General features: G+C 39.1%; 1 protein-coding gene across 1 annotated transcript in view; it reads left to right on the forward strand.

Annotated features, from left to right (window-relative positions):
• The window catches only part of LOC117831063 (calcium/calmodulin-dependent protein kinase type II subunit beta), a 65994-nt gene that overhangs the window by 10590 nt on the left and 39758 nt on the right, over positions 1-15646 (forward strand). Inside the window, exons 4-6 of the mRNA XM_034709541.1 lie at positions 4528-4582; positions 5030-5095; positions 12432-12504. Coding sequence (XP_034565432.1) covers positions 4528-4582; positions 5030-5095; positions 12432-12504 — 194 coding nt within the window. The remainder of the gene's footprint in view (positions 1-4527; positions 4583-5029; positions 5096-12431; positions 12505-15646) is intronic.

The raw sequence follows: 15646 nt of genomic DNA on the forward strand, positions 1-15646 counted from the left end.
TCTCTGACAGGAGTTTTTCTGTGTCACTTGGTCCATACATGTCTGAAACTGCTGCTCTCTCCTGTGGTGTCCCTCAGGGTTCTGTATTGGGCCCTGTATTATTTGCCTTGTATTTGCTGCCCTTGAGTCACATTATCAGTAAATTCAAAGGTATTTCTTATCACTGTTACGCTGATGACATCCAGCTGTATGTGTCTTTTAGGCCTGATGACACAGACAAGCCGATAGTTTTGCTTGATTGTCTGACTGCCATTAATGACTGGATGTCTGACAACTTCCTGCAGCTAAACGCTGACAAGACAGAGGTCCTTATTGTTGGTTCCGATACTATAGCTTCCAGGGTTGCTCAGTGTATTGGTTCCCTCTCCTCTGCTGTCCAGTCTAAACTCAGAAATCTTGGAGTTATATTCGATCAGTCCATGTATTTCGATCACCACATAAAACAGTTGTCCCGGTCATGTTTCTGCCCACTTATGAAACATTCCCAAACTCAGGTCTGTTGTGTCACATCCCGAACTGGAAATGATCATTCATGCTTTTGTTTCATACCAACTGGACTATTGTAATTCACTTTTCACCTGCCTCAGTAAGTCGTCCCTCCATCGTCTTCATTCAGTCCAGAACGCCGCTGCAAGGCTGTTGACCAAGTCCAGCCGGACAACCCACATCACTCCGATTCTAGCTTCCCTACATTGGCTTCCAGTTAGATTTAGGATTCACTTTAAAGTCCTCGTTTTCGTGTATAGAGCTCTGCATGGTCAGGCTCCTGGATACATCGCCGACCTGCTCCACCCCCTACCTTACCAGTAGGTCACTCAGGTCTTCTGATCAGGGCTTGCTGGTTGTCCCTCGAGCGCGCTTAAGAACAAAAGGTGACCGTGCTTTTGAAGTTGTGGCACCAACATTGTGGAACGCTCTTCCTGTAAATGTTCGTTCAGCTATATCTGTTGTCGCCTTTAAAAAACTTGTGAAGACACATTTATTTAAACAGGCCTTCGACTCACTGTGTTCAGACTAATGTTCTATTTATGCTATTGTCTGTTTCTTTTAATGTGTTGGATATTTTCCTGTGAAGCACTTTGTGATTTTATTCTGTGAAAGGTGCTATACTAAATAAAATTTACTTACTTACTTACCATTCACATATTAAAAGGCCAGAAATGTAAACACTGCTGATCAATACGATACAATACAATACGAAAGAACGCATAATACACAATACGATACTATACAATTAAAAAAGATGGGATATGAATCGACAGGAAAGAAGACTAACAGGATACAATACGATTTGATAAAATACGATGCGGCTCAATCTGATTAAATGACGTACTATACAATACGATAAAATAGGATGCGACACACTAAGATTAGCTATGATAGAATACGATGCGACGGAATATGATATGATACAAAACAATGCAATATTGTACGGTATGATCCGATTCGATCCGTTCCAATTTGATTAAATACTGTATGATAGGATACGATGCAACACAGTACGATTATCTACGATGGAATACAACAGGATACAATATGTTGTACGGTACGAAACGATAGGATACGATACAGTATCAAATTTGTTACAGTACGATACGATACTGCACAATTTTACACGGTACGATATGATACTACAGTCATGGCCAAAAGTTTTAAGAATGACACAAATATTAAATTTTCACAAAGTCTGCTGCTTCAGGGTTTTTAGGTGTTTTTGTCAGATGTTTCTATGGTATAATGAAATACAATTAGAAGCATTTCATAAGTATCAAAAGCTTTTATTGAGAATTACACAGAATTCATGCAATAAGTCAATATTTGCAGTGTTGACCCTTCTTGCTGTCAATCAACTTCTGGACCAAATCCTGACTGATGGCAGTCCATTCTTGCATAATCAATGCTTGGAGTTTGTCAGAATTTGTAGGTTTTTGATTGTCCACCCGCCTCTTGAGGATTGACCACAAGTTCTCAATGGGATTAAGATCTGGGGAGTTTCCTGGCCAAGGGCCCAAAATCTTAATGTTTTGTTCCCCGAGCCATTTTGTTATGACTTTTGCTTTATGGCAAGGTGCTCCATCATGCTGGAAAAGGCATTCTTCATCACCAAACTGCCCTTGGATGGTTGGGAGAAGTTGCTCTCGGAGGACGTTCTGGTACCATTCTTTATTCATGGCTGTGTTTTTAGGCAAGATTGTGAGAGAGCCCACTCCCTTGACCGAAAAGCAACCCCACACATGAATGGTCTCAGGATGCTTCACTGTTGGCAAGAGACAGGACTGATGGTAGCGCTCAACTCGTCTTCTCCGAACAAGCCTTCCTCCAGATGCCCCAAACAACCGGAAAGGGGATTCATCAGAGAAAATGACTTTACCCCAGTCCTCAGCAGTCCAGTCCCTGTACCTTCTGCAGAATATCAGTCTGTCCCTGATGTTTTTACTGGAGAGAAGTGGCTTCTTTGCTGCCCTCCTTGACACCAGGCCTTCCTCCAAAAGTCTTCGCCTCACTGTGCGTGCAGATGCACTCACACCTGCCTGCTGCCATTCCTGAGCAAGCTCTGCACTGGTGGTGGCCCGATCCCGCAGCTGTAACACCTTCAGGAGACGGTCCTGGCGCTTGCTGGACTTTCTTGGGCGCCCTGGAGCCTGTTTGGCAACAATTGAACCTCTCATCTTGAAGTTCTTGATAATTGGATAGACGGTTGACTGAGGTGCAATCTTACTGGCTGCTATAAACTTCCCTGTTAGGCCCTTTTTGTGCAATGCAATGATGGCTGCACGTGTTTCCTTGCAGGTAACCATGGCTAACAGATGAGGAACAATGGTGTCATGCACCATCTTCCTTTTAAAGTGTCCAGTCACTCAATCATGACAGATTGATCGCCAGCCTTGTCCTCATCAACACCCACACCTGTGTTAATGTGTGTGACACCTGTGTGTCATTGAAATGATGTTAGCTGGTCCTTTTGTGGCAGGGCTGAAATACAGTGGAAATGTGTTTTTGGTGATAAAGTTCATTTTCAAGGCAAAGAGGGACTTTGCAATTAATTGCAGTTGAGCTGATCACTCCTCATAACATTCTGGAGTATATGCAAATTACCATTATAAAAACTGAAACAGCAGACTTTGTGAAAATTAATAGTTGTGTCATTCTCAAAACTTTTGGCCATGACTGTATATCATACATTACTATACAATACCATATGATTCAAAACAATATTACACGATATGATACAATATGATTAGCCACGACACAATACAATCCGGTACGATACGAAATAATAATAATAATAATAATATGACCTTTATTTGTTTAGCACTTTTCAATACAAGTAACAAAGTGCTTCACAAAAATGATAAAAACACAATAAAAGCAAACAGACATTAAAAGCAGAGATAAAACGTTAAAGATTAAAATAAATGATAAAAGTGTGTCTAGATTATTTTTCCTATCTTAGATTATTTTAACCCACTTTAAATTAAAATTTTAATGTAATTTTTAATATATTTCTAATTTTCCTTTTCTTTTCTGTTTTATGTGTTATTTTATGTTTGTCTGAATGTCTCCTATGCTTTTAATGTTTTAATGTAAAGCACATTGAGTTGCCCTCATGTATGAAATGCACTATATAAATAAAGCTGCCTTGCCTTGCCTTGAGTAGTGAAAGAAAATGAGGGACTGACTCTGCAAGTCTGATTTCCTGAAGTGATGGGTTTAGATCGGATCGTTGCGGCGTGATATGATTTGATAAGATACGATACAATGAGATACGATTCGACTACGTATGATACAATGCCATATAACACAAGAAGAATTGATGCAGGATGGTATGATGCGATTAGATCTGTTACAATGCGGCACGATTCAGTACGTTATGATACAATGTGATGCAATGCACTACTTACGATACGATATAACGTGACACGGTCCAAACTGCTACGATCCAATACTCTGTGATACGATAGGATGTGACAGGATACAGTTTGATTTCATTACATATAAAAACGACAAACAGAGTCAACATCAGGCCTTCACTGATTTCATCCCACACTGTAAAGACTTCACATGAGCGTCACGTAGTGCAGAAAGGTCAGCTGGTAAGAAGTCCTGATGCTGTGCGGCTGCTTCCTTTACAAACCCTCAGGCCTGTTTAATATCCCCCTTCAGTAGAACACTCAAAGAACTCACAGGAGAGTGAAATATTTCAGGGTCAGTGTATTCATCAACCAATCAAACCATCTGAAGGTCTCACCGCGCTCTGCTGTTTTTACCTCTGCTCTTCTCCGCCCCTTCGTTTGGAGCCGCAGGGTTTAATGCCTGCTCTTAGATTCAGCTGCACATTTAATCAGAGTCTAAACTGCAGAACGGTGAAGTGCAGTTTGTAACTGACAGAGGAGAGCAGCGCCATGAGATGCTGCAGCGCCGCAGAGATGTCACATCGTCGTGATTTCAGCTGCTCTGAGGATGAAACACAGATCTGTTCTTTAGGATGAAGGGATGAGGTCTGATCAGATTCTCTCTCTCTTTCAGTCCGTCTCCACGACAGTATCTCAGAGGAGGGCTTCCACTATCTCCTCTTTGACCTGTGAGTTTCCTAACTTCCTCTCCTTCTTTCCTTTCCTCCTTTCCTTCCCTCATATCTGCATTCTTTTCATCATTCCTCAACTCCTTCTCCTTCCTATCCCTCCCTCGCTTTCAAGGCAGTTCCCCCCGTTACATAACAGTCCTCCCCTCCTCCCCACCTCCATCCTTGCGGCTTCCACTTTAACGCACACAGTCACACATGTACACACACACACACACACACACACGTACACACAGATGCATCCACACTCCCCCGCACTGGAGCCAGTCTCCATGGCAACTCAGTCGGAGTGAATCCTGCAGCCGGGGTTTCCCCCTAATGAGGACATCCCCCTCCTGCCTTTGTGTATGTGTGTGTGTTTGTGTTTGTGTGTTTGTGTGTGTGTGTGTGTGTGTGTGTGCTGCCTGTGCGAATAAAGCTTCATCCTTCTCCTCCCTCGTTCCTCAGGGTGACAGGAGGGGAGCTGTTCGAGGACATTGTGGCCAGAGAGTACTACAGCGAGGCAGATGCCAGGTAAACATGATATTCCCGATCCTCCTCTTCTTCTTCTTCTTCTTCTTCTTCTTCTTCTTCTTCTTCTTCTTCTTCTTCTTCTTCTTCCCCTCCACTTGTCAGTCCTCCAGCCTCTGCAGTCCTCCAGCAGCCCAGCACAGTTGTACTCCCCTCATTAGCACACACGGGCAGTCCTGACACATTGGGTGGATCATACCTTGATGCAGTTTTTCTCGGCGAGGTCGAGGAGGTTTTTTAACATTTTATTCCCCCCCCCCCGACCGATGGAAACACACACAAGCACCACAAACTGCACACATGCCCACGCTGTAACCCCCTCAGGAGGTAGACTTAAATCAATTTGAGTGTGGAGGCGGTGAGTGGAGGCGAGAGAGAGAGAAGAAGGGGACTGAAAAAAAGGAGGGAGAGTGAGTGATGCGGTGAAAAAGCAGGTTTTTCTTTTCCAGCTGTTTTTAAAACATCCTTAAATATCTCTGACGCCCGCCTTTCATAACTCCGCCTCCCGTCATATTCACGGCTTTAAAACCACCTTCTTTCTTCTTATTGGCTCTTTAACATCAAACCCTGAGAGCATGTGTTACTTAACTTTATATTAAAGAACATGAGGAGAGGATTCTGTGCATTTTATAGACCACAAGAAATTAAGCTGTGTTCATTTAACGTTCTAACGGCCAAATTCCACCAGATCTGTCTCTGATCCGTCACAGCTCCAGATCTGATAGGTTTCTATTCTAGTCAATGTGTTAACTTCCACTGGATCCGCTCCGCTGCGTTCCGACTGCGTCTCCAGATCGTATTTCACTTAACTACAACAACAAACCAAAGTCATGATGAGCGGAGCCAGGCCTGGAGTCAACAGGTCAGAGGTTTTCAGAGGACCAGAAAGACAACATGGATGAGGAGGAGGATCCTTGATTCAGGGATTACAGAAGGGAAACCTCGGTCACATGACTCCAGCTGTTTGGTTGTCCGCAGCGGATCTGGTGGAAGTCCTTGGGTCTTTAGACGCAAATGTCTTTATGATTTAGTCACTTTGAAGTATTTTTTGTCCTCTTTAGTTTAAGTTAAAAAAAAGTATTTTGTCTACATTTCACTCGTCTAAATATTTCTCTGTAAACTTAATCAACTAGCTGACCAGATATCAGTTTAAAGTTTGTACCAAGGGTTCAAATCTGCAACATTTCCCTCTGAACTCTTTGACTTAGTTTACCTTAGTTGGAAAGTTTAGCCTAGACTCTCCCACAATGCAATACACTAGTACCGGTATAAGTATCTGTATTAGTATGGGTATAAGTATCGGTATCCGTATCGGTATCAGTATGGGTATAAGTATCAGTATCAGTATGGGTACAATAATTGGTATCACTATGGGTATAAGTATCGTTATGAGTATAAGTATTGTAAGAGTATCGGTATAAGTATCAAGTATCGGTATAAGTATTGTTATAGGTATAAGTGTTGTAACAGTATAGGTATAAGTATCTTAACAGTATCGGTATAAGTATAGGTATAAGTATAGGTATAAGTATCGGTGTAAGTATCGGTATAAGTATCGGTATAGGTATAAGTATCGGTGTAAGTATCGGTATCAGTATAGGTATAAGTATCGGTATAAGTATAGGTATAAGTATAGGTGTAAGTATCGGTATCAGTATCGGTATAAGTATAGGTATAAGTATCGGTGTAAGTATCGGTATAAGTATCGGTATAAGTATAGGTATAAGTATCGGCATAAGTATAGGTATAAGTATAAGTATAGGTATCGGTATAAGTATCTGTTTAAGTATAGGTATAAGTATCGGTATAAGTATCGGTATAGGTATAAGTATCTTAACAGTATCGGTATAAGTATAGGTATAAGTATCTTAACCGTATTTGTATAAGTATCTTAACAGTATAGGTATAAGTATAGGTATAAGTATCGGTATCAGTATCGGTATAAGTATAGGTATAAGTATCGGTGTAAGTATCGGTATAAGTATAGGTATAAGTATCGGTGTAAGTATCGGTATCAGTATCGGTATCAGTATAGGTATAAGTATCGGTATAAGTATAGGTATAAGTATAGGTATAAGTATAGGTATAAGTATAGGTATAAGTATCGGTATAAGTATAGGTATAAGTATCGGTATAAGTATAGGTATAAGTTTAAGTATAGGTATCGGTATCAGTATCGGTATAAGTATAGGTATAAGTATCGGTATAAGTATCGGTATAAGTATAGGAATAAGTATCGGTATAAGTATCGGTATAAGTATAGGTATAAGTATCGGTATAAGTATCTGTATAAGTATCGGTATAAGTATAGGTATAAGTTTAAGTATAAGTATCGGTATCAGTATCGGTATAAGTATAGGTATAAGTATCGGTGTAAGTATCGGTATAAGTATAGGAATAAGTATCGGTATAAGTATCGGTATAAGTATAGGTATAAGTATCGGTGTAAGTATCGGTATAAGTATCGGTATAAGTATAGGTATAAGTATCGGCATAAGTATAGGTATAAGTATAAGTATAGGTATCGGTATAAGTATCTGTTTAAGTATAGGTATAAGTATCGGTATAAGTATCGGTATAGGTATAAGTATCTTAACAGTATCGGTATAAGTATAGGTATAAGTATCTTAACCGTATTTGTATAAGTATCTTAACAGTATAGGTATAAGTATAGGTATAAGTATCGGTATCAGTATCGGTATAAGTATAGGTATAAGTATCGGTGTAAGTATCGGTATAAGTATAGGTATAAGTATCGGTGTAAGTATCGGTATCAGTATCGGTATCAGTATAGGTATAAGTATCGGTATAAGTATAGGTATAAGTATAGGTATAAGTATAGGTATAAGTATCGGTATAAGTATAGGTATAAGTATCGGTATAAGTATAGGTATAAGTTTAAGTATAGGTATCGGTATCAGTATCGGTATAAGTATCGGTATAAGTATCGGTATAAGTATCGGTATAAGTATAGGAATAAGTATCGGTATAAGTATCGGTATAAGTATAGGTATAAGTATCGGTATAAGTATCTGTATAAGTATCGGTATAAGTATAGGTATAAGTTTAAGTATAGGTATCGGTATCAGTATCGGTATAAGTATCGGTATAAGTATCGGTATAAGTATCGGTATAAGTATAGGAATAAGTATCGGTATAAGTATAGGTATAAGTATAGGAATAAGTATCGGTATAAGTATCTGTGTAAGTATAGGTATAAGTATCTTAACAGTATCGGTATAAGTAGTGTTGTGGGTATAAGTATCGGTATAAGTAGTATTGTGGGTATTGTTGTAAGTATCGGTCTCGTCCAAAATGAGTTTAACAATATCTGCATATATCAGCAAAAGTCTAAAATCGTGCATTCCTAATATGAACAAACAATAATGACTGAAATCATTTTTGTGAGACATTATTTGACCTGTTTTTTTATTTTGAAGTTTGACCCACGTTCCACCTGTTAACATGCAGGAGGCGGGGCTTCCCCTCTAAATGTCATGGCTGCCACGTTGTCTGTCTTTAAATCAGTCTGATATTAATGCAGTTATAAAAATGAGACCTGGCCGTGTCGTGAATGGAAGCGAGGCAGCTCGGACGTCGTTTGCATTCACACCAGCGCCTCTGAACAGAATTTGGCGTCAGTATTTGGGTCACATATACAGTCAGAATGGCTGCACATAAGAGCCCTGATAATTATCCACTGTGTTGAGTAGGCCTGTGTATTCCTCAGCTTTACTTCCATGTTATTTTCTTTTCTACCCTCTCATCTGCCTCCATTCTCTCTTGTTCTCTTTGCATAAATTATGTGTGTGTGTGTGTGAGTGTGTGAGTGTGTGAGTGTGTGAGTGTGTGCGTGTCACTCGGTGTGTTTGTGTGTGGGTGTGTGATTAGCATGGCTTGATTACTGTCCAACAGTATCTCACTGACAGTTTCCTCTCTGTACTCCATCTGCACACAGACTCGCTCGCCCGCTCCCTCCTCTCTCTCTCTCTCTCTCTCTCTCTCTCTCTCTCTCTCTCTGCCCATTTAAAGGGCAGGTTCACCCAAATACCAAAGAAACAGATTTTCTCTCTGAACCACTCGTGGTTTCCAGACATGTGGGGGGGTTCTGCTTTATTGTGTCCAGGTTTTCAAATCTGTATCTCTTAGATTTCTGCTCCTGCCATGATACAATGGAAATGAATGGTTTACAACCTTCAGTAACGACCTCACTTTACAAATCCAGGTTTCTAATGTGTCTCTGTTGTGTAGTGGTGAATTCATTCATCAATATTGGAAACATCACATCATATATCTCTATCTAAACCATCTTTACATTGAGTTTATGGTCTCATTTGCTAGTTTGAACCCATCTTCACTTCATTGTGATGTTTATTTTGAGCGTTAGATAGACTAAGCAATTTGTTCTGAGCCTTTGGTCCAATTTGGTCACTTCTGGTTTCATAGAAGAAAAATGGCGACCCCTAATCCACCATTGGAGGGTCGATAATGTTACTAGAGGGGGTGCAGGTTAGCTTAACCATTTAAGCATGTGTCCCACATACAGTCTTCATCACAGTGGTCGCTGGTTCAACTCTTAGCCATGACCCTCTGCTGCATGTCTTCCCCCCTAACTCTCTCCTACTCACATTTCCTGTTTCTCTTCAGCTATCGTATCAATATCGGCAAAAAAACAAAACAAAGAATAACTAAAAGAAAGAAAAATGTTTGTCCAGGAACAGCTGGATCTGGTCTTGGTGGCTAGCTCCAATTTTAGAATACAAAAGAGCGACTAACTTCCTGCAGCATGGTGGTATATGCCTACAAGGAGCATCATGACATCTGATTGGCCGGCCTAGGTGCAACCACAAAATGCTCAACTATGATTGGCTATTTGCCTTGTCAGAGGCGGGACTTATGTTAACTATTTGGGTTGTTTTGTAACAGACTGACAGTGGCTTTCTTTGTTTCTAAATGTGGCACATTTTCATTTGTTGGAGCCTTCAATTTTGACTTTGGACCAACATCAAACATCAAACAAAACCTTTTAAGCCTTAAAGAATTACGCTTAAAGATGTATCTTTATATATTTAATATATGTGACTTTAATGACAGTTGTTAAAGTGAATAATGACGACAAAGAGGTTAAATGGTTTGTGTTTATGCACACACATATCCGACCACCCCTGCTTATGTCAGCGTCCCAGTTGGGCCACCCCATTTTGGAAATCTAGACTCGCACCTGCTGCCTGCTAAATACTAGCAAGTTAGAATTTTCATAAGAGGCATATTGATATCAAGTGAAACCTCCAGTTTGCAAAACTGAACCCAATGCAGAAGTGTAAAAAACTGCAGTTCCTCAACTGTCCACTTGGGGCTGGTTGCAAAAGCCATAAAACCCCATTAACACCCATGTTAAGGTGCACATTTACAGCCCATTCTTTCGTACACGCTTTACAGGGAGGGAATATTTTCATAACACTTCTTCTTGATTATATAAAGATTAAAAGTTATGCAGACATTTGCATAATTGTGGGTGTGGTCAAGTTGACTGACAGGAGGCCTCAGCTCCACCTCTTTGCCTGTATCTAGGCTGAGTCAGCATTTTCAATATGGCGCCCAGCATTGATGGGCCTCAAAATGCCTCATCAGAAGCCATCGAGCGATGCCACCAAGACTAGGTCCATGTTTTAAACAACCTATAGTTTTTATGCTAACATTAGCATGTAGCTGGATACAGCTTCACAGAGTTTTCATGCAGAGTTTCAGACTCTTATAAATGTAATCCAAGTAGCGTTGTGTCTTTGTTATCATTGGATTCTAATGCATTATGTGATGTTTGAAAGGCTCTAGAGGTGCTAAGTTTGTCATTGTGTCACATAAAGAGAGAGAAGCAGGAATAATTCCAGAGAGAGGTTTGATAAAATATGCGTCCTCTCTGACGAACTATGTGCCAAGAAATAATCAACAGCATGCAGCCATAAAGCTGTGAAATAAAAGAGCAGATATCCGAACATGTCACACTCTGCAGCTGTGTGTTCCTCTCGTCCGTGTCTCAGCACAAAGCCGACACAAAGACACGACTGATAGCAAAAAGTCGTGATTACAAATCTGCTTCCACTTCAGCACCACGGACAGCGCCCGGGGTTTCTGAATGCAAAGCATGGCGCTGCTGCTGCTGATATTTCACAGCCACATTTAAGGCCATAGACCTCAGCCAGATAACAGATCAATGAGCAGGCTGCATTAACAAATTCAACTAAACATCCCCCCCCGTCCTGCACGCTCGCGCTCGCTCTGCACAGGGCAGCAGGAGGGGGGGGGGGGGATGTCAGGTTAACATGGGGACGCAATCCGGTCAATTCCAAACAACAAATACCTCGCCTGGCAGAAATCTCAAAGACAGAAATGTGAAACCTGGAGGGATGTCATCAAAGTGTGGAACTGTTTTTTGTTATTTTGGTGTTTGGTGAACTGACCATGTGACCTTTTATCTAACCCTACAGCCTCCTGTCACATGTCCCTTTGCTCCTCTGTATTACTGTTTTACACCCTGTCGTTTTGTCTCCACAGTCACTGTATCCATCAGATTCTAGACAGTGTGTCTTACACCCACCAACATGACATAGTGCACAGGGACCTCAAGGTGTGTGTGTGTCTCATTGTGTTGCATTTTCCCTGCACCCCTCTGTAACAAGGGTTGCTTGTGTTTTTTTATTTTTCTGCCTGTGATTTCAAAAGAAAAAACGACCTGCCTGTGCCTGCTGTCTGTTTGTCCGTCTGTCTCTTATTTGTCTGCTTGTCCTCAGGTTTTTTGCTTTTGGGACTCTTGTTGCACTATTTTGGACGGCCTGATCTAGATTCCCTCGTGGGTCCTTTGCAGAAAAAGCACCGTACCTCTTGAGAGAGAACGAGAGCGCGAGTGAGTGTGTGAGAATGAAAGTGAAAAACAGGAGAGTTCAGTGGAGTAACGGCAGAGCGCTGCGTCTACTTCACATGCTCGGAAAAACCTGCTAAAATGTTTGGTGGAATGAATAAATTAGAGGGGAGAGTGTGCAGGTTAGACACAGTGCCGCCCACATGGAGCTGCAGCTCACTCCCACACTGCCTGACTAATGTTTGGCTCCTTCCTGCCAGCAGAAAATAGCTCAGCGCACACCTTCTCCCTGCGTAGTTCACAGACAGGTTCACTCTCACACTCGACAAATCATTCCTCTATTGAAAACATGTGTGTGTGTGGGTGTGTGTGTGTGTGTGTGCGTGCAGCCTGTATTGAGATGTTGCTGCCTCTGCATGGATGTGACAGTTGGGGGGCTGAATGTGCTCAGACTAACCTGCTCCCCCTGCTGTTTGCGTGCAGTCATTGCATCCAGCAGATCCTGGAGGCCGTGCTCCACTGCCATCAGATGGGGGTGGTACACAGAGACCTCAAGGTGAGTCACCTGCAGGGGTGTGTGTCTGTTCGTGTGTGTGTGTGTATGTGTGTGTGTGTTGGGTGGGATTTGAAGTTGTGTGTTGTTGCGCTTGGTTCTGGTAAGTACGCAGAGCTTTGTCCATGCCAGCATGTTCGCGCATGTCTGCAGGCCTGAACACGTGCATGGTGTGCGCCTTCTTGAGTTTAAACTTTGCTTCTTTTTGCATCAAATGGTGAATTTGAATTTAGCTCCTTTATTCCTTTAGGGATGTCTTAGATTTTACCCTGAATCTAAACAGCTGAAAAACATCCCCGCTGACTTAAAGTGGTTCAAACTCTGACTTTACAGCCGCTGAGTATAAGAGTTCTCTTTAATGTGTCAGTGCAGTTTGACTTTAAGGGAGGATTTGTTTAAAAGTGTGAAGACTTTAAACTTTAAAGCACAAAACTGTCAATAAAAAGCTGCTTTTCAACCTTTCTGAGACACTAAACAGTGAAGCTTTAAAGTCTTAACAATAGAGCACAACAATGATACAAATCTGAACTTTATTTATGGTTAAACCTCTTTAAATTTAACAAACCTCTTTAAATAGACCTGATATAAAAACACTAAAGCTAGGACGTTAGCTTCAGTTGTTTATACCAACTCATTGTTTACTGATGACATCATGATTTATTTTTCATTAACAAATGTTGATTTCATTTTCAAAGAAGTTGATTTGATTGTTTTCTTTTTATTTTGTATAATTCACTTTTTTTATTGTTTTCAAAAAAGTGCAAAATTCAAAAAGAAATAAAACAATACAGAAACCAAATATATTTCACATGATAAAAGTAATAAAAATATAATGAAATAAAAAGTAATAATAAGGCCAATGACAAAAGAAAAACAAAGCAATACCAAACAAACAGTAATTGTAAAAAAAACAAAAAAAAAATCAACTATAATTTTTGATTTTTTTTCACATTATATACAGAGGATACATTTGAACAATTAATGCAAGTGAGTTAAAACAAAAAAGTAGACAGGTGAAATCTATTAATAAAAATATAACAATATTAATATTAAATAGAATATAAATAATAATAGTACAAAAAAATAAATGGGTTCATATTAAAAATATAAAGAAATAGAGAAATACGAAAGGTACAAATAAGGACAACAATTAACAATTAACAACAATTTAACAATTAAGGCAAGTGGGTTTTTTTCTTACAGAAGAAAACACAAGAAGTAGATAGGTGAAGAAACTTAAATTGAAATATATACATATATAATTATAATAATCTAAATAATAGAAAATAGAAAAAAATATGTTAATATTAAGTAAATAAATAAACAGATAAATAGGAAAGGTAAAATTAAGGACAACAAACAAACAGATAAATATAAAGAATGAACTAACGTAGGTTAAAACATGAGGACAACCCAAACCTTAAAATTAAATATTTACCTTCAGTGGTCCTGATCCTGGCCTGTGTGCTCCTGCATCAACCATGAGGACAAAATAAAATAATCTAAAGATAAAAATCTCCTCCTGCTTAATAACTTACTTCCAAACTTTACCAGCAGAGCTCCAAACTAAATAATCTGATCACTGATAATCTTGTTTTACTCTGTAGGTCATAAGAAGACGTCGGTATGAGAGTGAGACTATTTCAACATCAGTTAAAAACTGCGTACTGTGCCTTTAAGGTTTGAGTCGACTTGTCATACATAGGCATGTCTCAAATAAAAGCCCCGGGCCTTTAAATGAGGTTCTTAAAGTTTTATTGCTTTTCAACCTTTTCCTTTGTAGCTGTTCATGTTAGATTCTTGTTTTTTCTTATTCATGGGACAATTTCAATATTTTTTTTAATCAAATTTGACACTTTATGGACTCATATTAACATTTCAGTGTCTGTGTGCAAACTCCCAAATAAATACGACTTCTTAAAAATACTCAGAGATATAACAACAAACAGACGAACTGATTTAAATTCAAAGGTTAGAATTAAATATTTCTCTGACCCGTCTTTGAAGATGAAACGTTGGTCTTATTTCCTCAGTTTAATATTCACAGCATATATCTGTGTTTTAATGAAACATGTTGGCTCCTCTTCAGATGATATTACTGCAGCAGGTTCTTCAGGGAACTTTAAAATGACTTTACCTGCAGGAGAGTATTAAAGGTTCTTCAGGGAACTTTAAAATGACTTTACCTGAAGGAGAGTATTAAAGGTTCTCACACCTGGCTCTGATGATTTCCCCCGTGGAGGTTTATAAAGTTTCCACTAAAGGAAAAATATGAAGGAGATGTTTTTACTGAAATAAGGTGAAATTAAAGAAGGAAAAGGAGAAAGATTAACTCAGCCTGGTTTTTTATTTTCCCATCACTCTCTCTCTGATTCTGATTCAGAGTAAAAACAATCTGACCTTTGTTTCAAGGAGGTAAAATGTCAACCAGCTCCTCTCAGGATCCAGCTGCTCCTCTCCAAACCTGATCATTCTGGGATGAAACACATCTCTGAGAAAAAATGTAACTAATGATGTTTCCATTAAATTAAAAAGAAGCTTTTAATAGTAGAAAGAGACAAAACAAAATCAGACGATGAATTAAAGATGGATTAGCAACTCTTAGCTGTCTCTTCTCTAAAGAACAGATTGAGAGTTTCACCTTTAGTTTAAATAAAGGTTCATTTCAACTTCTAAGATCTGACAGAATTAGCTTGCTAGTTAGCTTGATTACGCTAACGTTAGCTGCATATGTTTGACAAAAACTCTAATTGAACAAAAATTTCATTAAACAAAATGACAAAAACATAAAACATCTCATAATTTAACATTTTTCTCTCTGTTATAATTTTAAGTTCTGATCTCATGAATTTTACTTTTTATCTTTTTTATGACTTTTTCACAATTTCAACTTTTTGAATCCAAATTATTATAATTTTTTGTCACAATTTTCATAATTTCATTTTCTTAAATCCAATAATTATAATTTTTTGTCTTAATTTTGAATTTTTATCTAATTTTTTAATTGACTTATTCCATACTTTTGACTTATATCACATAATTTCAACTATTTAAAATTTTACTGTATTAATCAACTCTCATAATTATGAATCTTTAATCATATGTTTGACAAAAACTCGACTTGAACAAAAATTTTCATTAAACA

This window comes from Notolabrus celidotus, chromosome 19 (genome assembly GCF_009762535.1).
Source record: "Notolabrus celidotus isolate fNotCel1 chromosome 19, fNotCel1.pri, whole genome shotgun sequence".
Classification (NCBI taxonomy): Eukaryota; Metazoa; Chordata; class Actinopteri; order Labriformes; family Labridae; genus Notolabrus; species Notolabrus celidotus.